The sequence below is a fragment of the Salmo salar genome, chromosome ssa18 (genome assembly GCF_905237065.1).
Source record: "Salmo salar chromosome ssa18, Ssal_v3.1, whole genome shotgun sequence".
Lineage (NCBI taxonomy): Eukaryota > Metazoa > Chordata > Actinopteri > Salmoniformes > Salmonidae > Salmo > Salmo salar.
The window spans coordinates 60089241-60110806 of record NC_059459.1 but is presented as its reverse complement, the minus strand read 5'-3'; the positions used below and the strand labels follow the sequence as shown (position 1 = coordinate 60110806).

Here is a 21566-nt window from a genome sequence, read left to right as displayed (position 1 = left end):
TGGTCCTAAAACGGAACCTTGAGGAACACCGAAATTTACAATTGATTTGTCAGAGGACAAACCATTCACAGAGACAAACTGATATCTTTCCGACAGATAAGATCTAAACCAGGCCACTAAAGAGACCTTTCTACTGACTCTGAAAAACACCAAAAGAAAGATGTCCAGGGTCCCTGCTCATCTGCGTGAATGTGAGAGACATGAGAACTGCAGATGTGGCCAGGGTAATAAATTGTAGTGTCCGTACTGTGAGACGCCTAAGACAGCGCTACAGGGAGACAGGACGGACAGCTCGTCGTCCTTGCAGTGGCAGACCATGTGTAACAACACCTGCACAGGATCGGTACATCCAAACATCACACCTGCGGGACAGGTACAGGATGGCAACAACAACTGCCCGAGTTACACCAGGAACGCACAATCCCCCCATCAGTGCTCAGACTGTCCGCAATGGGCTGAGAGAGGCTGGACTGAGGGCTTGTAGGCCTGTTGTAAGGCAGGTCCTCACCAGACATCACTGGCAACAACGTCACTTATGAGCCAAACCCACCGTCACTGGAATAGACAGGACTGGCAAAAAGTGCTCTTCACTGACGAGTCACGGTTTTGTCTCACCAGAGGTGATGGTCGGATTCGCGTTTATCGTCGAAGGAATGAGCATTACACCGAGGCCTGTACTCTGTAGCGGGATCGATTTGGAGCTGGAGGGTCCGTCATGGTCTGGGGCGGTGTGTCACAGCATCATCGGACTGAGCTTGTTGTCATTGCAGGCAATCTCAACGCTGTGCGTTACAGGGAAGACATGCTCCTCCCTCATGTGGTACCCTTCCAGCAGGCTCATCCTGACATGACCCTCCAGCATGACAATGCCACCAGCCATACTGCTCATTCTGTGCATGATTTCCTGTAAGACAGAAATGTCAGTGTTCTGCCATGGCCAGCGAAGACCCCGGATCTCAATCCCATTGAGCACGTCTGGGATCTGTTGGATCGGAGGGCTTGGGCTATTCCCCCCAGAAATGTCCGGGAACTTGCAGGTGCCTTGGTGGAAGAGTGGGATAACATCTCACAGCAAGAACTGGCAAATCTGGTGCAGTCCATGAGGAGGAGATGCACTACAGTACTTAATGCAACTGGTGGCCACACCAGATACTGACTGTTACTTTTGATTTTGACCCCCCTTTGTTAAGGGACACATTATTCAATTTCTGTTAGCCACATGTCTGGGGAACTTGTTCAGTTTATGTCTCAGTTGTTAAATCTTGTTATGTTCATACAAATGTTTACACATGTTAAGTTTGCTGAAAATAAACGCAGTTGAGAGTGAGAGGATGTTTCTTGACAAACTTCTCTCGTATTTCGCTACTAGCTTTTAATTCAATCTTTTCAAAACCTGCAATGAGTTTCTAGCCAGAGGGAGGGTATTTTTTTGCTCCTCACTTAGAATCTCATAGGGTTGGACAATCACTGTTTTTAAAATTGTGTAACTTTTGATGATGACATCGGGTATTACTTTTTAACTTTATATTTTTTTCTATGAAATGTGCCATTTTCACATATGTAGACACCGGTACTGTGCTGGAGATAATGGAAATGAGATTGAAAATTGGTGGAGTTGCCCTTTAATTACCACTAGCCTAGTCACTAATGATAGCTAGCTAGCTAACATCCCTGACCATGAGATCACAAAGCTACTGCCCTCCTGCTAAAGAAGAGGACGTCTGCTGGACGTAGAAAGGGCGCCTATGGCTGAACATTGTCATGAAAGATGAGAAGGAAAAGGATGTCACGGTAAATAAAAAAGTCGAGGCTGAGGCTGTTACAATGAAAAAAGAAGAGAAAGACGTTTCAGTGAAAGAAGAGGAAGAGGCATGAAAGTGTGTGAAAGTCCAATTGACACACTTATCAAGAGAACATCCCTGGTCATCTCTACTGCCTCTGATCTGACTCACTTAACACACATGCTTTGTTTGTAAATGATGTCTGAGTGAGCTCCTGGCTATCCGTAAAAAAAGAAAATGCAAATTGTGTCGTCTGGTTTGCTTAATATAAGGAATTTGAAATGATTTAGACTTTTACTTTTGATATTTAAGTATATTTTAGCAATTACATTTACTTTTAATACTTAACTTTATTTAAAACCAAATACTTTTAGACTTTTACATTTACTTTTAAGGTATCTTTACTTTGACTCAAGTATGACAATTGGGTACTTTTTCCACCCCTGGCCATTCACACCACCCTCTGCAGGGCCTTGTGGTCGAGAGCAGTGCAGTTGCCATACCAGGTGGTGATGCAACCAGTCAGGATGCTTTCCATGGTGCACCTGTAAAAGTTAGTCTCTTTAACCTCCTGAGAGAGAATTGGTGTTATACGACTGTGCTAGTGCGAGAGGACCATGTTAAGTCCTCAGTGACGTGGACACAAAGTCCCTTTCGGCTGCTGTTAATCCAGCGCAGTTGTGAAACACCCGCTTGTTGGCAAACATGACACCCAGCCTGTATTCAAGCGTATGTTGTGTATCAACCGATGACTGGCGCAACACAAACAACTGAGATGATGTAAAATAGTGTCTAAGCTACAACATATGCATTTTTTGATAATTTAGGTTATAAAGTAGTTTGACAACCCTGTTTGTGAGCTTTCCAATCATGTTAAACTCAACCGTTAATGTTATTCAGCGGTGAAGACATGGATGTCTTATGGTAGGGTTCGGTATGGAAAATGGGTCATCTTTGAGCACCTCTATCTCCTGACTGTTTTACCATTCAGGTCCAAAAAGTCACTCGGACCACTTCTACTATGGGCAAACATGTATGGAAGGATTCATTCAAATCAAAAGGGGCGCAGTCAGAAATGGATTGAAATCATATGGAACGACTGGTACAAACCAAAGCTGGTCTCCGGGGTAAGGCAGTTGGTTATGGCATGACTAGGGTCTTTTGTCAACCTCGATAAAGGGAAAATAATTCTGGGGTGGGTCCTCTTCAGATAGACAACTCTCCCAACAAATCACATTACAGACATGCCAAAAGGTTGTAGGTTTGCAGGCAAACTTTGCAGGTGAAGTTTGCAGGCAAAACCTTTGCAGTGGTTTAAAAGTGAAGGTGGTTGATGCAAACTAGCCACTTGTGGAATGCACTCATTAAACATAACCTCTGTGATCTCCATATTGCTAACTACTATTTTGTATTTTAGGGGGCTTAGTTCCTCTATGCCAAAACTGACATTCGCTAGCTGCAACCTGGTCTCAGGGCCTTTCATATTATTTTGTACATAATTACAAGACACTCCATTTAGTATGATATGTAATATTTCGTATGTTATGTTTTCATTTGTGGATGTCTATCACCCATTTTGTATGATATGTTATGAGTTACAATTCATATTATATTAAACAAATTTTCAAAATGTGCAATATGTTATGAATTTTCAAAATGTACAATATGTTACAAATTTGCTAAAAAGTAGTAAGTAGTTGAAAAGTTGCTAAAATACTAAAATTGTCCTTGATGAGATTAGAACTCGGTTGCTAGACATTTGTGTTACCATCTGTCTTATGTAACCATACCAAACACAACATATCATATTAATTTGAGTGTTCTGGATTTACATTTAGTATGTTACGTCCAGTCTATGAGACCAGGCTGTTCTATTAAGTACAGAAGGTGTTAAACATTAAATATAAGTTAACTGTTGTAAGGTGCCATGTGTCCATAAAATTCATATAGTTTGTATAAGCTGGAAGTTGAAGCGTAAGTGCTGTTGTCCATTAGTTTACTACTTGGAGTGGGGTGGGTAGGGTTAGGGGAAAATAATAAAGGAAAATATATTTTAAAAAGGTGTGTATATATAGTACCAGTAAAAGGTTTGGACACCTACTCATTCCAGGGTTTTTCTTTATTTTTACAAATTTCTACATTGTAGAATAATAGTGAAGACATCTTGTTTCAAGCAGACCAACATAGTGCCCAAGAACGCCAAGGTAACCTTCCTAAATGACTATCGCCCCGTAGCACTCACATCTATAGGCAGGAAATGCTTTGAAAGGCTCACATCAACACCATCTTCCCAGACACCCTGGACCCACTCCAATTTACATATCGCCCTAACAGATTCACAGATGACGCAATCTCTATTGTACTCCACACTGCCCTCACCCACCAGGACAAAAGGAATACCTATGTAAGAACACTGTTCATTGACTACAGCTAAGCATTCAACACCATAGCAGCCTCCAAGCTTGTGACCCTGGGACTAAACACCTCCCTATGCAACTGGATCCTGGACTTCCTGACAGGCCGCCCCCTGTCGGTGAGGGTAGGCAACAACACATCCGCCACACTGACCATCAACACGGGGGCCCCATAGGGGTTTGTGCTTAGTCCCCTCCAGTACTCTCTGTTCACCCATGACTGCATGGCTGCGCATGACTCCAACACCATCATCAAGTTTGCTGACGACACGGCGGTGGTAGGACTGATCACCGACGACGATGTGGCAGCCTATAGGGAGGTCAGAGACCTGGCAGTGTTGTGCCAGCACAGCAACCTCTCCCTCAGGGTCAGCAAGACAAAGGACCTGATCATGGACTACAGGAAATGGAGGGGAGGTTGTTCCTAAGAGTTCACATCACCAAAGGAATTAACATGGTCCACACACACCTGCACAGTTGTGAAGAGGGCACGACAGCACCTTTTCCCCCTTGGAAGGCTGAAAAGACTTGGCAGCTTCGCCATTGAAAGCATCTTGACTGGCTTCATCACCGCTTGGTATGGCAACTGCAAGGCACCTGACTGCAAGACGCTACAGAGGATGGTGAGAATGGCCCATTACATCACTGGGGCCAAGCTCTCTGCCATCCAGGACCTCAATACCAAGCAGTGTCAGAGGAAGGCCCAACATTATTTCAAAGACTCCAGCCACCTAAGCCATGGACTGTTTTCTCTGTTACCGTACGGCAAGCGGTCTGGAACCAACAGGACCCTGTTGGGTGCTAGTCTACACCTGTTGTTTACGAATCATGTGACAAATAACATTTTATTTAATTTTATGTAGACTGGGGGAGTATCGTATGCCAGTTGAGTTGAAATACTACAATTGTGGTGGCAAAATGTGCCCAAATTACTGAAGTGCCCTGTTAGAGTGAAGGAGGTGGCAAGTGTATGGACTGTCCACTATGTCTCCTATACGGAGGTGGTGAGAAGAGTGGAAGAAGGGAGTAATGTTGAAGAAACCATGGTAGTTGGATTAGTGACACCAGTAAATGTTCCTCGCCAACAGTATCCTGACATGTTGCATGTTAAAAAGATAGACTTTGTATAATTTATTGCATAGGTTATAAACTGCACAGAGCAAAGAAAGAGGAAATCTGAGAATATGCATTGCCGCTGTTTTTTGGGACTCTGAGGCATTACAAGGAATCCTATCAGACGAATGTTCCATCCTAGGGATGTGAATTGGACTATGACTGAAGGAGTGGGATGGATTTTTTTGTATTTGTTGTATTTTATGTTGTTTTTCCCACAAAGAAAACCTAAATTCTCACTCACAACCCATACAGTAGATGGCGGTAATAGACCTTCTCGGTTGTAGTCTGTCAATAATCTCTCAAAGAAGAACAACAGCTAGTCAGCAGCATCGGTAGCTTGCTAGCCAACAACCGAAACGTTAAAGGCCTTTAGACTGTTTTGGTGTATATTATTCACTGTGTTTTAAACACACTCCTGTCATGTCTTTGTGTTACCCCATTTAATTTCATATTACGTTGTTTCAAGCAGATCCACAGGCTGGTTAAGTTAGCAGTAGCACTAATTTAGGCTAGTCGCTAATATCTCCGACCATGAGCTCACCCAGCTACTCTCTCCCTGCTAAAAAAGCGGTCTGCTGGACGAAGAAAGAGGGTATGTGGCTAAATATTGTCGTGAAAGAAGAAAGTGAAGAGGAGACAGTCACAGTAAAAAACGAAATAGAAGGTGAGGATGTTACATTGAAAGAAGAAGAGAAAGACGTTTCAGTGAAAGAGGAAGACGCATTCAGAGTGAAAGAGGATGGTGCCGTTTTTGGAGTGAAGGAGGAAGGGGAGATTACTGTCACATTGAATGAGGAAGAGGAGACAGGAGATCTGATTAACACCAGTAAGTACTGCCGTAAATTTGTTTTCACTTTGGATATTCGGAGTTCGCTCATCAATACCTCCAGCGGAAGGCCCTGTGATGAGAGGGGCAATACCATACACACATATCTAAAAAATAAAATAATGGAGTTTAGAAATATTAGGAAGAGCAATGTCGGATTCCGGAGTGTGTGTGTATGATGGGATGTATAGACATGATGGATAGAATATGTAGTATATCTGAAGAATACTAAGGATAGTATATGTACAGCAATAGTTAAATAGAATAGGCCTCGACTATAATACACTAGTATTTTCATATGAAGTGGGTAAAACGGTATATAAAAAAGAAATGAAAACACGCACACTGCTGCTCATGCTCCCAGGTGATTTTATTTATAACAACGTTTGGAACCTTAGGTCTGCTTCAGGCATCCATTTCTCAGATGGGGGTGGAAGGTCCTACATATAGGGGCAGTACTCATAACATGTGTTCACAATATTAACATTCAATGTATCAAAATATACGATCATACACAAGGAATGTGATCAATATTTACATATATATATATATATATATATATATATAGTACCGGTCAAAAGTTTGAACACCTACTAATTCAAGGGTATTTCTTTATTTGTACTATTTTCTACATTGTAGAATAATAGTGAAGACATAAAAACTATGAAATAACACATATGGAATCATGTAGTAACCAAAAAAGTGTTAAACAAATCAAAATATATTTTATATTTGAAATTCTTCAATGTAGCCACCCTTTGCCTTGATAACAACTTTCCACACTCTTGGCATTCTCTCAAACAGCTTCATGAGGTAGTCACCTGGAATGCATTTCAATTAACAGGTGTGCCTTGTTAAGTTCATTTGTTGAATTTCTTTCCTTCTTAATGCGTTTTAGCCAATCAGTTGTGTTGTGACAAGGTAGGGGTGGTATACAGAAGATAGTCCCAAGTCCATATTATGGCAAGAACAGCTCAAATAAGCAAAGAGAAACGACAGTCCATCATTACTTTAAGACATGAAGGTCAGTCAATACGGAAAACATTTTAAGAACTTTGAAAGTTTCTTCAAGTGCAGTCGCAAAAACCATCAAGCGCTATGATGAAACTGGCTCTCATGAGGACCGCCACAGGAAAGGAAGACCCAGAGTTATCTCTGCTGCAGAGGATACGTTCATTAGAGTTACCAGCCGCAGAAATTGCAGCCCAAATAAATGCTTCACAGAGTCAAGTAACAGACACATCTCAACATCAACTGTTCAGAGACTGAGTGAATCAGGCCTTCATGGTCGAATTGCTGCAAAGAAACCACTACTAAAGGACACAAATAAGGAGAAGAGACTTGCTTGGGCCAAGAAACATGAGCAATGGACATTAGACTGGTGTAAATCTGTCCTTTGGTCTGATGAGTCCAAATTTCTGATTTTTGGTTCCAACCGCCGTGTCTTTGTGAGACGCAGAGTAGGGGAACGGATGATCTCCGCATGTGTGGTTCCCACTGTGAAGCATGGAGGAGGAGGTGTGATGGTGTGGGGGTGCTTTGTGGCGGTTCTAGACCATTTCACCTGGGGGGTCCAAGCTGGGGCCAGTTGTACTGTTAGAGGGGCCAGTTACATTAGACATTATTGTTGTCATGTCGTTTTCTTTACTGCATTAGCAGGCATTAGCAGGCAAAATACCATGTTCCGCGTTGCCACTGTCTAATAACGGATGTAAAAAAAGAACAATAGCAAAAATTAGTTATGTAAAAATGATTTCATACTCCACATTTAGGTTGGCCACAAGGGGGTCCACAATTGTTGTCACAGGGGCACTGCCCCCCCCCCCCCCCCAGCTAGTGCTGGTGACACTGTCAGTGATTTATTCAGAATTCAAGGCACATTCTGCAGCGATACGCCATTCCATCTGGTTTGCACTTAGTCCCACTATCATTTGTTTTTCAACAGGACAATTACCCAACACAGGCTGTGTAAGGGCTATTTAACCAAGGAAGAGAGTGATGGAGTGCTGCGTTAGATGACCTGGCCTCCACAATCACCCGACCTCAACCCAATTGAGTGAAGGAAAAGCAGCCAACAAGTGCTCAGCATACGTGGAAACTCCTTCGAAGCTGGTTGAGTGAATGCCAAGAGTGTGCAAAGCTGTCATCCAGGCAAAGGGTGGCTACTTTGAAGAATCTAAAATATAACATATATTTTGATTTGTTTAACACTTTTTTGGTTACTACATGATTCCATATGTGTTATTTCATAGTTTTGATGTCTTCACTATTATCTTACAATGTAGAAAATAGTAAAAATAAAGAAAAAGCCTTGAATGAGTAGGTGTGTCCAAACTTTTGACATGTACCGGTGTCTTGGATAAGTGGAATTGCCTTGGGGCAGGGTACGAACAACAGATCCAATTCAGGAAAGTCATATTTCTGGTCGAAATGCTGTTAACTTACTGCTGCTCTGTTGTGCTCCACGTTGGCAGGCCAGGGTCGGTGCCGTTTTGCAGTTGGTCTCGATCTGTGTGGTGTTGATGTTTGAGCCCATGTCCCTCAGCAGCTTGACCGCAGGGACGTGGCCATTCATTGCAGCCAGCCTCAGAGGAGAGATACCCAGACTAGAGATACTTCTAGTCCTGAAAGGAAACAAATACCCAGAGAGGAACAGACAGGGAGAGGGGAAAACATGGACAGGGAGGATTATACACAGTTAAGAGTGGTATAAATCCTTGTCACTGACAGGGATGGTCATGAATTTCAGGGGTTGATAAACAGTCATACCAGGAGTTGATTTCAGTGCCATCGTTTAGGAGAATGTTGATGCAGCCCCCTGAGGTGGCTAGGCTGAGACGAGTGTAATCTGAAACGTTACTGTGCTCCTTGTTGGCCCTGTGCAGCAGCAACTGCTTTACCATCTGGAAGGAATGGACCACAGGTTAGTCAATCTACAAAACACCTTTGGGTAATTTCCACTAAGGACATTCCTCGGTATGTTAAATTATTAGACAAATGTAGGCTTCTACTGTAACTGCTCACATACCTCGAAAGAAATCAAATGTTATTTGTCACATACTTCGGAAACAACAGGTGTAGACTAACAGTGAAATTCTTAGCTCCTGGTGATGGGGGGGGGAGAGATTGATACAGTTACATATCAAGATATTATTTGACGATATATCGTATATTCTTTTGACAAAATTGTATTACTATTATTTTTGTGCTAGTTGACAGTACCGGCACCAAAACTCCAGTATTTTTCCTTCATAGCTTGTTCTCCATCTTATTTTTTAAATAGGAAGCCAATTTGTTTTCAGCACTTATTTCCATGACTAATTAACTCATTTTCTCATGCTTTCTATGGTGGGCAATATGTTTGGAACATTGAATCAGAATAAAAACACAGTATCAACTTGCAATACATTTAGAATCGTTCGAATCGCATACAAATCGTATCGCCACCTACAGTATTTATCACGATTATATCGTACCTTGAGGTCCCTGGCAATTCCCAGCCCTAATACTTCCCACGATGTCTTCTATTGTGTCTGTGACGCTCTGTGCGGGGAAGGCCAGTATAAGTCCGTTGGCGGTCTGGGTGAGGCCTTTGGCTTTCATGTACTCTTTGGTGAATAGCTCCTTGAGGATCATCTTCTTATTCTGTTGGCAGGGCCTTCTCTATGGCTGAGATCCTCTGGCCCAGCTCGTTCGGCCACTTTCACCGGGTGCGTCATTCAGACCCATTCAGCAATATGGAGCGCTTCAAATTCAAGTACTTCCGGCTTCACGCGCCATCGGGAATTTTCCACTGGTTTTAATCTGTATGGTCTTCAGTAATGGGGTTACCCTGTAGGGGGCTTAGCCTCTGCTTGTAGCTGCTGAGACAGGACAACAGTAGCCACAAGGTTGTACCATACAATATTTTAGTAATCATTACCTGTAACTAGGGATGGGCATTTGACTGTTCAAGTACTTAAAAAAAATGTTTTCACTGAAATTTTTTTAAAATAAAGCAATTATGCCAGTGGTCCCCAAACCTTTTATAGTCCCGTACCCATTCAAACATTCAATCTCCAGCTGCGTACCCCCTCTAGCGCCAGGGTCAGCGCACTCTCAAATGTTTTTTTTGTTGCCATTATTGTAAGCCTGCCACACACACACCCTATACAATACATTTATTAAACATAAGAATGAGTGTGAGTTTTGGTCACAACCCAGCTCGTGGGAAGTGACAAAGAGCTCTTATAGGACTAGGGCACAAATAATAATAATAATAATCAATAATTTTGATCTTTATTTAGCCATCTTACATATAAAACCTTATTTGTTCATATAAAATGGTGAATAACTCATCACAGGTTAATGAGAAGGGTGTGCTTGAACTCTGCAATGTTGGGTTGTATTGGAGAGAATCTCAGTTTTAAATAATTTTCCACACAGTCTGTGCCTGTATTTAGTTTTCATGCTAGTGAGGGCCGAGAATCCACTCTCACATAGGTACATGGTTGCAAAGGGCATCAGTGTCTTAACAGCTAGATTTGCCAAGGCAGGATACTCTGAGCGCAGCCCTATCCAGAAACCTGGCAGTGGCTTCTGATTAAATTACATTTTCACAGAACCGCTTGTTGCAATTTCGATGAGGCTTTCTTGTTCAGATATCGGTAAGTGGACTGGAGGCAGGGCATGAAAGGGTTAACGAATCCAGTTGTTTGTGTCATCTGTTTCGGGAAAGTACCTGCGTAATTGCGCACCCAGCTCACTCAGGTGCTTCGCTATATCACATTTGACGTTGTCCGTAAGCTTGAGTTCATTTGCACACAAAACAAAATCATACAATGATGGAAAGACCTGTGTGTTGTCATTGTTACTGCAGACAGAGAAGAGCTCCAACTTCTTAATCATAGCCTCAGTTTTGTCCCACACATTGAATATAGTTGCGGAGAGTCCCTGTAATGCTAGATTCATATCATCCAGGTGAGAAAAAGCTGTCAGACAAGTGAAAATGATGGTCAGTAAAGAAAACTTTAAGCTCTCAATTCAAAAATACGTGTCAATACTTTGCGCACTTCTGTATGTTGTAAAAGCGTTACATGGTCACTGCCCATATCATTGCATAATACAGAAAATACATGAGAGTTCAGGGACCATGCTTTAACAAAGTTAACCATTTTCACTGTAGTGTCCAAAATATATTTTTAACTGTCAGGCATTCCCTTGGCAGCAAGAGCCTCTCGGTGGATGCTGCAGTGTACCCAAGTGGTGTTGGAAGCAACTGCTTGCAAGCCCGTTATGGCTTTTGTGCCATCAGTACAGATACCAACACATCTTGACCACCAAAGTCCATTTGATGTCACAAAGCTGTCCAGTGCTTTAAAAATATCCTGTCCTGTTGACCCCCCCATAAACGTAAGGGACATATACCAGGAGCTGTGCCAGGCCCGCCACGTCTGTTGACTCATCCAGCTGTAATGCATAGAATTCACTGTCTTGTATGCGAAGTAGTAATTGTTTCAAAACATCTCCTGCCATGTCACTGATTTGTTGTGAAACAGTGTTGTTTGATGAAGGCATTGTCTGTATAATTTTTTGGCTTTTTCCCCCAGCATTGTCTCAGCCATATCCGCGGCAGCAGGAAGAATGAAGTCCTCCACAATAGTATGTGGCTTGCCTGTCCTAGTCACTCGGTAGCTCACCATATAAGACGGTTCTAGTCCCTTCTTATTAATGGTATCTGTTGCTTTTATACATGTCTTACTACTCGAAAGTCATCTTTATTCTCGCTCAAAAAACTTGTGGGGCTTATTTTTCAAATTGACATGTTTCGTTTCTTAATGTCTGTGCAAGAGTGAAGGTTTCCCGCAAGAGAGTAACGGTTAATGTGATTGGATGTTAATTATTTGACTAGGCTACCTGTATTTGACATTGTGTTGTTATTTTGCTGAACACCAGATGGTTTAATGTTATTTTTGGCAGTGATACGAGGCTAATCAGGTGAGAAAAAAACATCACCCAAATGTATAACCCTGTTGGAAAATCTAAATGGACTGTTTGAAAATGTTTGGCTTACCCCAGTTTGGGAATACCTGATCTATGAAAACAGTGCACAGCAATGCCTATTTTATCGTAACCCTTACAGATAACTTCCTAACTGCCCCATATACTTTGAGTGTACAAAATATTAGGAACACTTTCCTAATATTTCCCTCAGAATATTTCCCTTAGAACAGCCTCAATTCATCTGGGCATGGACCAGTGTTCCAAAGGGATGTTGACTCCAATGCTTCCCATAGTTGTGTCAAGTTGCCTGGATGTCCTTTGGGTGGTGGACCATTCTTGATACACATGGGAAACTGTTGAGCATGAAAAACACAGCAGCTTTGCAGTTCTTGACACACTCAAACCGGTGCACCTAGCACCCACTACTATACCCCGTTCAAAGGCACTTATATTTTGTCTTTTTTTTTTAAATATATTTTTTATTTTAAATCTTTTGTGTTGCCCATTCACCTTATGAATGGCACATACACAATCCATGTCTCAATTGTCTCTAGGCTTAGAAATCTTTATTAAACAGTCTCCTCCCCTTCATCTACACCTATTGACTGGTTTAAAGGGATCATAGCTTTCACCTGGTCAGTCTATGTCATGGAAAGAGCACGTGTTCTATACACTGTTTTGCAAGTGCCATTGCAGATTCATTTATTGAAACCGTAATATCAGCTGGTTATATCTTCAAAAAGGCAGTAACCTCAGTGGTGGTGCTTGTTTGTAGAGACATATGGCTATGCAATGGCACAGCCTTGTTTTTATTAATTTAGCAGACAATTTCCAGAGCCTTTATCACAGTTGTTCAGGGATGCAAACTAGTCATCTTTCTGCAAAATTTACCATTTTGAATCCAAAATAGGTGACCTATGGCTTTGGATCACTACTGGCTGTAAGCGAACGAGTGATGCGCGTTTGGAGCAATCGTTCACATAACAACAGAATGCAGCACGAGACTGAAGAGAGAAGAGACAACCAATTTTCTAGTTACAGCATCAGTGCGCGCTCTGGAGAGACAGCAGAGAGTGGAAAGGCAGTTTGCCAGTTACAGCAGCGCGTCCCCTGAACGATAACGAAGAGGTCGGTGAGAAGCCTGACCACGGAGACGGGGGTGAGAAGGTGATGAAGCGTACTTCATGAGCTGTAACCAAAAACAACTGGCATTTGGAAAGTTTGCGGTGAGGGACAAAGTGTGGTGGAACAAGTATTGTTAGCATTGTTAAGTATCTTGCTAGCCTGTTGGGGATAGGGGGCAGTATTTGCGCGGCCGGATAAAAAACGTACCCGATTTAATCTGGTTACTACTCCTGCCCAGTAACTAGAATATGCATATAACTATTGGCTTTGGATAGAAAGCACCCTAAAGTTTCTAAAACTGTTTGAATGGTGTCTGTGAGTATAACAGAACTCATATGGCAGGCAAAAACCTGAGAAGATTCCTTACAGGAAGTGGCCTGTCTGACCATTCCTTGAGCTTCTTGACTCTGTTTATTGAAGACTGAGGATCTTTGCTGTAACGTGACACTTCCTATGGCTCCCATAGGCTCTCAGAAGGCGGGAAAAAGCTGAATGATGTAATTCCAGCCCCAGGCTGAAACACATTAGCGCTTTTGGCAAGTGCTCTATCAGAGGACAATTGGCTGAGGCGCGTGCACGAGTCGACCCTATGTTTTTATTTTCTATCGTCTTTGAACCTAAACACAGATTCCCGGTCGGAATATTATCGCTTTTTTTACGAGAAAAATGGCATAAAAATCGATTTTAAACAGCGGCTGACATGCTTCGAAGTACGGTAATGGAATATTTAGACATTTTTTGTCACGAAATGCATCGTGCGCGTAACCCTTATTTACCCTTTCGGATAGTGTCTTGAACGCACGAACAAAACGCCGCTATTTGGATATAACTATGGATTATTTGTGACCAAACCAACATTTGTTATTGAAGTAGAAGTCCTGGGAGTGCATTCTGACGAAGAACACCAAAGGTAATAACATTTTTCTTATAGTAAATCTGACTTTGGTGAGTGCTAAACTTGCTGGGTGTCTAAATAGCTAGCCCTGTGATGCCAGGCTATCTACTTAGAATATTGCAAAATGTGCTTTCACCGAAAAGCTATTTTAAAATCGGACATATTGAGTGCATAGAGGAGTTGTGTATCTATAATTCTTAAAATAATTGTTATGCTTTTTGTGAACGTTTATCGTGAGTAATTTAGTAAATGTTTAGTAAATTCACAGGAAGTTTGCGGGGGGTATGCTAGTTCTGAACGTCACATGCTAATGTAAAAAGCTGGTTTTTGATATAAATATGAACTTGATTGAACAAAACATGCATGTATTGTATAACATAATGTCCTAGGTGTGTCATCTGATGAAGATCATCAAAGGTTCTTGCTGCTTATAGCTGTGGTTTGGGTTTATGTGACATTATATGTTAGCTTGAAAAATGGGTGTCTGATTATTTCTTGCTGGGTACTCTGCTGACATAATCTAATGTTTTGCTTTCGTTGTAAAGCCTTTTTGAAATCGGACAGTGTGGATAGATTAACGAGAGTCTTGTCTTTAAAATGGTGTAAAATAGTCAAATGTTTGAGAAATTGAAGTAATAGCATTTCTAAGGTATTTGAATAACGCACCACAGGATTCCACTGGCTGTTACGTAGGTGGGACGATTTCGTCCCGCCGACCCTAGAGAGGCTAGCTAGCCAGAGAAATGTTGAGCAACATTAGCCAACTTAACTGATCAACTAATTGAGTTTATGGTGTGAAAATTAGCTGGCTAATAAAGTCAGACAGCTAATGTTAGCTAGCTAACGTTTAACATCAGATGAGCTATCGTTAGTAACCTAACCAATTCGCTATTATATTAACTGGTATACAACACCTTGCCGTTCATCAAGTTATAACGCATTAGTTGCCTACTGGACCCTGGAAATCTGTGTGAAATGTTAACTAGCTAACGAACTAACATCTATCTATGAACTAATGTTTTCCCTCTACAGTATGTGGTAGAATAAGAGAAATAGGTGAAAATTAGGCATTGCTTGCTAAACAAGTGGATTCAGGGATCAAGTTTAGCTGGAGCTGGGCCTGGCTTAAGCTGGATGCCACTATAGAGGTGAAAGGAACACCACACACTTTCCCTCTTTCTCACTTTTTTAATACAGTGGATAAAAAGGGGTATGCCAGGTGTACTCTCTGCCTGAAAGAGATCAATTATGCCAACAAAGGGTATCATGCTCTGCTGGCACATTGTAGAACAGATGTCTACAGGCAGAAAGTGTACAATGTAATAATGTGTAGTGTAATCCAAAGATATTGATTTTGTTGTGTTGAATTTGACAGTAACACTTGTGTGTGAGGGGGGATTATATATTTTTTAACTCCGTGAATGTTATTTTTGCACATGTAGCCTTGTGCACTTTTTCAATGTCTACTATAGTGGCCATTAAAAATAGAGACAAAATAGAATGCCTGTTTGTTTCATTCTATTTCTACTTTAAGATGTTTTTTCCCCAAGTGCAATATTTAGATGTGTGTGGTCACAAGCGTTCTATTATAAAGACTGTCATGGCTAACTGCAATATTAGTGTATTGTTTTTTTCTCAAGTCATGAGTGTCATTTGCAGTAAAGTTTAGGCAACAAATAACATTGGATTGGTTTCTTTACATGTTTTAGCTGTGAGTTAGGTTCACATTAACCACTTTTTATTTTACACACAGAGACTGATCATGTAGATCATATTCTTTGTTGTTTAATTAGTTAAAACCCGCATTTCCTCCTGGAATGGATTTTTTGCATGTTTCAGTGCAAAAAAAAGTGTCACCTTTTTGGGCCCTCACCAGTTTGCATCCCTGTATGTTATAGTAAAGAAACATGATGTAATATAACAGAATAAAATATAACCAAATATTTTTCAAAATTAATAAAGTTGCCAGTGCAAAGTGATACGCGTCTGGAACAGTTATTCTCAAAGAGTGATGATTTGAAACTGGGCTCAATTTGGCGAGTATACATTTTTTCAGGGTTACAAACTTAAATTGTTTTTCTTTCCGATAAACAGACATTCCATTTATTTTTTTTATTCTGATGGTTCTTTGGAATTTGCCAAATGGATTAAGAATTCCACATTGAACACTGCATGGTGATAAATTACAGCAACGACATCAGTTTGGTGAGAAGGCCTAGGCTTAATGTTCTGATAAAAAATATGCTTTTTGTCTTTATCAAACTAATGTTTTTGTATATTTTTAGTGTGGAACCTGTCTTTGTTCGCAAAGTAGCCTCAGTTGAAAATAGACAGGACGCAATTATTCCAAAACTGCAGCCTGTTGTTGGAACACATATTTCCCTACTTCAATCAACCAGTCCATTTTGAATTTGTGATAATACTGACGTCATTTGGCAAGGAATGTAGCTTGTGTATCCCATCAGTTGGAACATTTTTATAGGCATTTATTTCTGTATGCCTAACTGGAGCTTGTGTGTGCTCTTAGCACGCGTGTGAAGAGGGAGCGATCTGAACTAGGCTTGGGCGGTATCCAGATTTTCATATCGTCCTTAACTCATCCCGGGATTTACGGTATTACTGACATGCTAAAAATGCCAGAAAAGACCCCATTGGGCCTCTATTACCAGAATGCTAACAAAATGAACACAAACTAATTGTGAAATCACAGACGCTGTTAGCTAACTGCTAACGTGCAAAAATTAACAAACTAATTGCAAAGACAGGCAAATCCTGCTCATAAAGTTATACAAGCATAGCTAGTAACTACCGAATGTCATTTTTGGTGAGTGTTAACATTTGCAAGCGAAAGTGAACTAGAGAAATTGTGCAAATGAACAAAGTTGTGATGAATGCTTTTCTGAAGGAAGAGCAGGATGTGTAAACGGAGCATAGGGGAGGAGATTAAAAAAACTCTACTAGGAAGCACAGGGAAAAAATGGCAGCTATACGAAACTCATCCAGAGCTCTTTGACTTCTGGCGGAAAGCCATTGTAAAATATCTGAGGGAAAACATTTACACGGAACAAAAATATAAACGCAACATGTAAAGGGTTGGTCCTATGTTTCATGAGCTGAAATAAAAGATCCCCAAAATGTTCCATATGCACAAAAAGCTTATTTCTCTCAAATTTTGTGCACAAATGTATTTACATCCCTGTTGGTGAGCATTTCTCCTTTGCCAAGACAATCCATCCTGACCGGTGTGGCATATCAAGAAGTTGATTAAACAGCATGATCATTACACAGTTTCAGCATGATAATGCATGGCCCCATGTTGCAAGGATCTGTACATAATTCCTCGACGCTGAAAATGTCCCAGTTATTTCATGGCCTGCATACTCACCAGACATGACACAAATTGAGCATGTTTGGGATGCTCTGGATCGATGTGTACGACAGCGTGTTTCAGTTCCCGGCCATATCCAGTGACTTCACACAGCCATTGAAGAGGAGTGGGACATTTCACAGGCCACAGTCAACAGCCTGATCAACTCTATGCCCAGGAGATGTTGCCCTGTATGAGGCAAATAGTGGTCACACCAGATAGTTTCTGATCCAGACCCCTACCTAATTTATTTATTTCAATTGACTGATTTCCTGAACTATAACTCAGTCAAATCTTTAAAATCAAAATTGTTGCATGTTGCGTTTTATATTTCTGTTCAGCGTGCATCTAAAACGACTTGAAGTTAGGTCTCTTGACTTCCCTCATTTTTCATTTCACTGAGTTTATATGAATATTTCCAGTTATGGGTCAAATTTTCATTAACTCACTGTCCATAAAACCTACAGATCTACAGACAAGTGTGCCGGGTTCTCTGACCTCTCTTACCAAAGCTATACCAATTACTTTTTCAACATTTCTTCCAATTGATTTTCTACCAATATTTGGGCTATTAATACTTTAGTTATGTGTACAGATCACATTTTCAAGAGAAAGATCACATTTTACGTTCTACATTATTATCATTTTAAGGGCCACCAAGTTGAAACAATTATGGACATTTTGTGTAAACTGATCTAGTACTGGATTAAACCTAATTGGAAGACAGTTTTATAATGTGGATGTTTTGTTCAAGTCTATTTAACTAAACACTGTCTTTTTACAGGAGAGAAACCAGACTCTCACTCTGACCACGGGATGAGTCCTTCAGTGGAACCAGACCCAAAGACATCCAAACCAGCAAGACCACACCATTGCTCCCAGTGTGGAAAGAGTTTTACTAAGTTACGAAACCTAAAAGAGCATGAGAGGACACACACAGCAGAAAAGCCTTTCCAATGTTTGCAGTGTACAAAGAGTTTCTGCTGGTTAGGGAAGCTAAAAGTACATGAGAGAATACACACAGGAGAAAAGCCTTACCACTGCTCTCAGTGTGGAACAAGTTTTACCCAATTAGGGACCCTAAAAACACATGAGAAAATACACTCTGGAGTGAAGCCTTACCACTGCTCTCAGTGTGGAACTAGTTTTACCCGGTCAAGGGACCTGAAAGAGCATGAAAGAATACACACAGGAGAGAAGCCTTACCACTGCTCACAATGTGGAAAAACGTTTACCTGGTTAGGTAGCTTGAAAACGCATGAGAGGACACACACAGGTGAGAAGCCTTACCACTGTTCCCACTGTGGAAAGAGCTTTCCCCTGTTAGGGAATCTCAACAACCATGAGAGAACGCACACGGGAGAGAAGCCTTACCACTGCTCCCATTGTGGAAAGGGTTTTGGACAGTTGGGGCATTTAAAAGTGCATGAAAGAACACACACAGGAGAGATGCCTTACCAGTGCTCCCATTGTGAAAAGGGTTTTGGACAATTGGGGCATCTAAAAGTGCATGAAAGAACACACACAGGGGAGAAGCCTTACCAATGCTCCCATTGTGGAAAGGGTTTTACCCAAGTAGGGAGCCTGAAAACACATGAAAGAACACACACAGGAGAGAAGCCTTACCAATGCTCGCATTGCGGAAAGGGTTTTACCCAGTTAGGGAGCCTGAAATCACATCAGAGGATACATACACGGGAGAAGAAGACCCCAGGAAGGGCAGCTGCTGCCTTGGCAGGAGCTAATGGGGATCCATAATAACAATTTAAAAAATACAATACTCCCAGTGTGGAAATATTATTGGACAATTAGAGCACCTGAAATTACATGAGCTACTAGAGGCTGAGTTATGTTTTTGACTGAGAAAGTGTTTTTGTTCATGCCACATGAAACCTAATTGTCTGAAAGTTTTTTTTCCCAGCACAAATTTAATTAAAATGTTAAAATGTGTATTTTATTTTGATTATGAACTTTGATTGATCGGATACAAGTATAAACCTTTAGATATTGCTTGCTATATGATTTTGATATTTAAAAATGTAAACTATTCAATATATTAATAAAATGTAAATTTCTTGACTAACCTTGAAACCTCTTGAATTTAATTTATTTTAGTTAATTTGTGTACTCATAAGAGGAGAAAGATCCAGAATTATGTAGAAATGCTTATTAATGTATGGAAACCAAGCCAGGAGTTTTTGTATGGAGATCAATGAGAGAGTTTTGAATTTGGTTAACAAAAACATGAATGGATTATTTGCTCCATGTGCATTTGATAGAATATAAGTTTTGTAATGCTTAAGTTGTTAGGGGTCTACTAAGGTAAGTAGGACACGTGACATCCCAGCAACTTTTTTGCCTGGAGTTTTGCCTGTTGTTCACACACGTATCTGCCCTCTCATTGGCTACAATTGTCCCAACTGGTCTTGCCTCCTCCCGACTGCCTTCCATTTTTGAAGACATTTATTTTCATTGTTTAAAGTGGCCACTTGAGTATCTGGACAATATAATGGATAATCTGTGGTTGAGCTAATTAGGACAGCTGATTGGGGCTTGATACTCTATTTTATACCATCCATTGCATCTTGCCTATGCCGCTCTGTCATTGATCATCCATATATTTATATGTATATATTCTTATTACATTCCTTTACTTAGATTTGTGTGTATTAGGTAGTTGTGTGGAATTGTTAGATTACATGTTAGATATTGCTGCACTGTCAGAACTAGAAGCACAAGCATTTCGCTACACTCGCAATAACATCTGCTACCCATGTGTATGTGACCAATAAAATTTGATTTGATAGAAACTGGAAAACGCCATGGAGAGCTTCAGTTTTCTACAGTTTCATTCGGATTTAATTTACCTGCTATTTTATCATTTTTGTACCTTTTGGGATTTTACATTTTTGCAATTCATATCACTTGGAACCTGTTATACACTGATTTATATATGTACACTAGATGACTGACACGGTTGCTGTTTTGAACCCACCGCACCTTCATCTTGGCACCCCCCACCATTGTAAAAAATATTTTGGAAGCTATAGAAAGGCATTTATTAATGTCTACATTTATTTTTGCCACATTTATTCTATTACAGACATCTGAATGCAAATGTTTAAATTACATTGTGAGCTAAGCAAAAACATTTAACAAATATAAATAATTTTATTTCAAGTATAATTTTTAGAAAGTACTACAAAAAATAGTTATATACATGTCATTTGTCCTTCCAACATTTAAATGAAATACTGAAGAATTCCATTAATTCCTATAGAGGATTGCTTTTCTGAGGAGTGCCAATATGGCCGACCAGAGGTTTCAAAGCCATTCATTGGCCAATACATAGCATCAGCAATCCAGGGTTTATATACAGTATTCACACCCCTTGACTTTTTCCACATTTTGTTGTGTTACAGCCTGAATTTAAAATTGATTAAATTGAGATTGTTTGTCACTGGCCTACACCCAATACCCCATCATGTCAAAGTGGAATTATGTTTTTAGACATTTTTACAAATTAATAAATAATGAAAAGCTGAAATGTCTTGAGTCAATAAGTATTCGAACCCTTTATTATGGCAAGCCTAAATAGGTTATGGAGTAAACATTTGCTTAACAAGTCACGTAAATTGCATGGACTCACTGTGTGCAATAATAGTGTTTAACATGATTTTTGAATGACTGCATAATCTCTGTACCCCACACATACAATTATCTGTAAGGTCCCTCAGTCGGGCAGTGAATTTCAAACACAAAGACCAGGGAGGGCACCGATTGGTAGATGGGTAAAAATAAAGTGACATTGAATGTCCCTTGGAGCATGGTCAAGTTATTAATTACACTTTGGGTGGTGTGTCAAAACACTCAGTCACTACAAACATACAGGCGTCCTTCCTAACTCAGTTGCCAGAGAGGAAGGAAACCGCTCAGGGATTTTACCATGAGGCCAATGGTGACTTTAAAACAGTTACAGAGTGTAATGGCTGTGATAGGAGAAAACGGAGGATGGATCAACAACATTGTAGTACTCCACAATACTAACCTAAATGACAGA

General features: G+C 40.6%; 2 protein-coding genes across 2 annotated transcripts; one reads left to right on the top strand and one right to left on the bottom strand.

The window, feature by feature from the left end:
* The first annotated feature begins 5592 nt into the window (after positions 1 to 5592).
* LOC106577602 (zinc finger protein 135) lies at positions 5593 to 20912 on the top strand. Its single transcript, XM_014155804.2, has 2 exons — positions 5593 to 6137; positions 18291 to 20912. Exons 1-2 carry the CDS (start codon positions 5843 to 5845, stop codon positions 19262 to 19264), a joined length of 1269 nt encoding a protein of 422 aa, XP_014011279.2. The 5' UTR covers positions 5593 to 5842; the 3' UTR covers positions 19265 to 20912.
* On the bottom strand, positions 8407 to 9863 carry LOC106577607 (ankyrin repeat and KH domain-containing protein 1-like). The gene is made up of 3 exons (XM_014155811.2): positions 9614 to 9863; positions 8907 to 9040; positions 8407 to 8761 (listed from the first exon to the last, which is right to left on the bottom strand). The coding sequence occupies exons 2-3, from the start codon at positions 9038 to 9040 to the stop codon at positions 8551 to 8553; spliced, it is 345 nt and encodes a 114-aa protein (XP_014011286.1). The 5' UTR covers positions 9614 to 9863; the 3' UTR covers positions 8407 to 8550.
* Positions 20913 to 21566: the final 654 nt, after the last annotated feature.

Bases quoted from the DNA above. Each gene is read 5' to 3' on its own strand.
- LOC106577602 (XM_014155804.2), top strand. From the start codon at position 5,843: ATGAGCTCACCCAGCTACTCTCTCCCTGCTAAAAAAGCGGTCTGCTGG. The intron at 6,138-18,290 runs GTAAGTACTGCC...GTCTTTTTACAG, and splicing joins AGGAGATCTGATTAACACCA to GAGAGAAACCAGACTCTCAC.
- LOC106577607 (XM_014155811.2), bottom strand. From the start codon at position 9,040: ATGGTAAAGCAGTTGCTGCTGCACAGGGCCAACAAGGAGCACAGTAAC. The intron at 8,762-8,906 runs GTATGACTGTTT...GTTTCCTTTCAG, and splicing joins GGCACTGAAATCAACTCCTG to GACTAGAAGTATCTCTAGTC.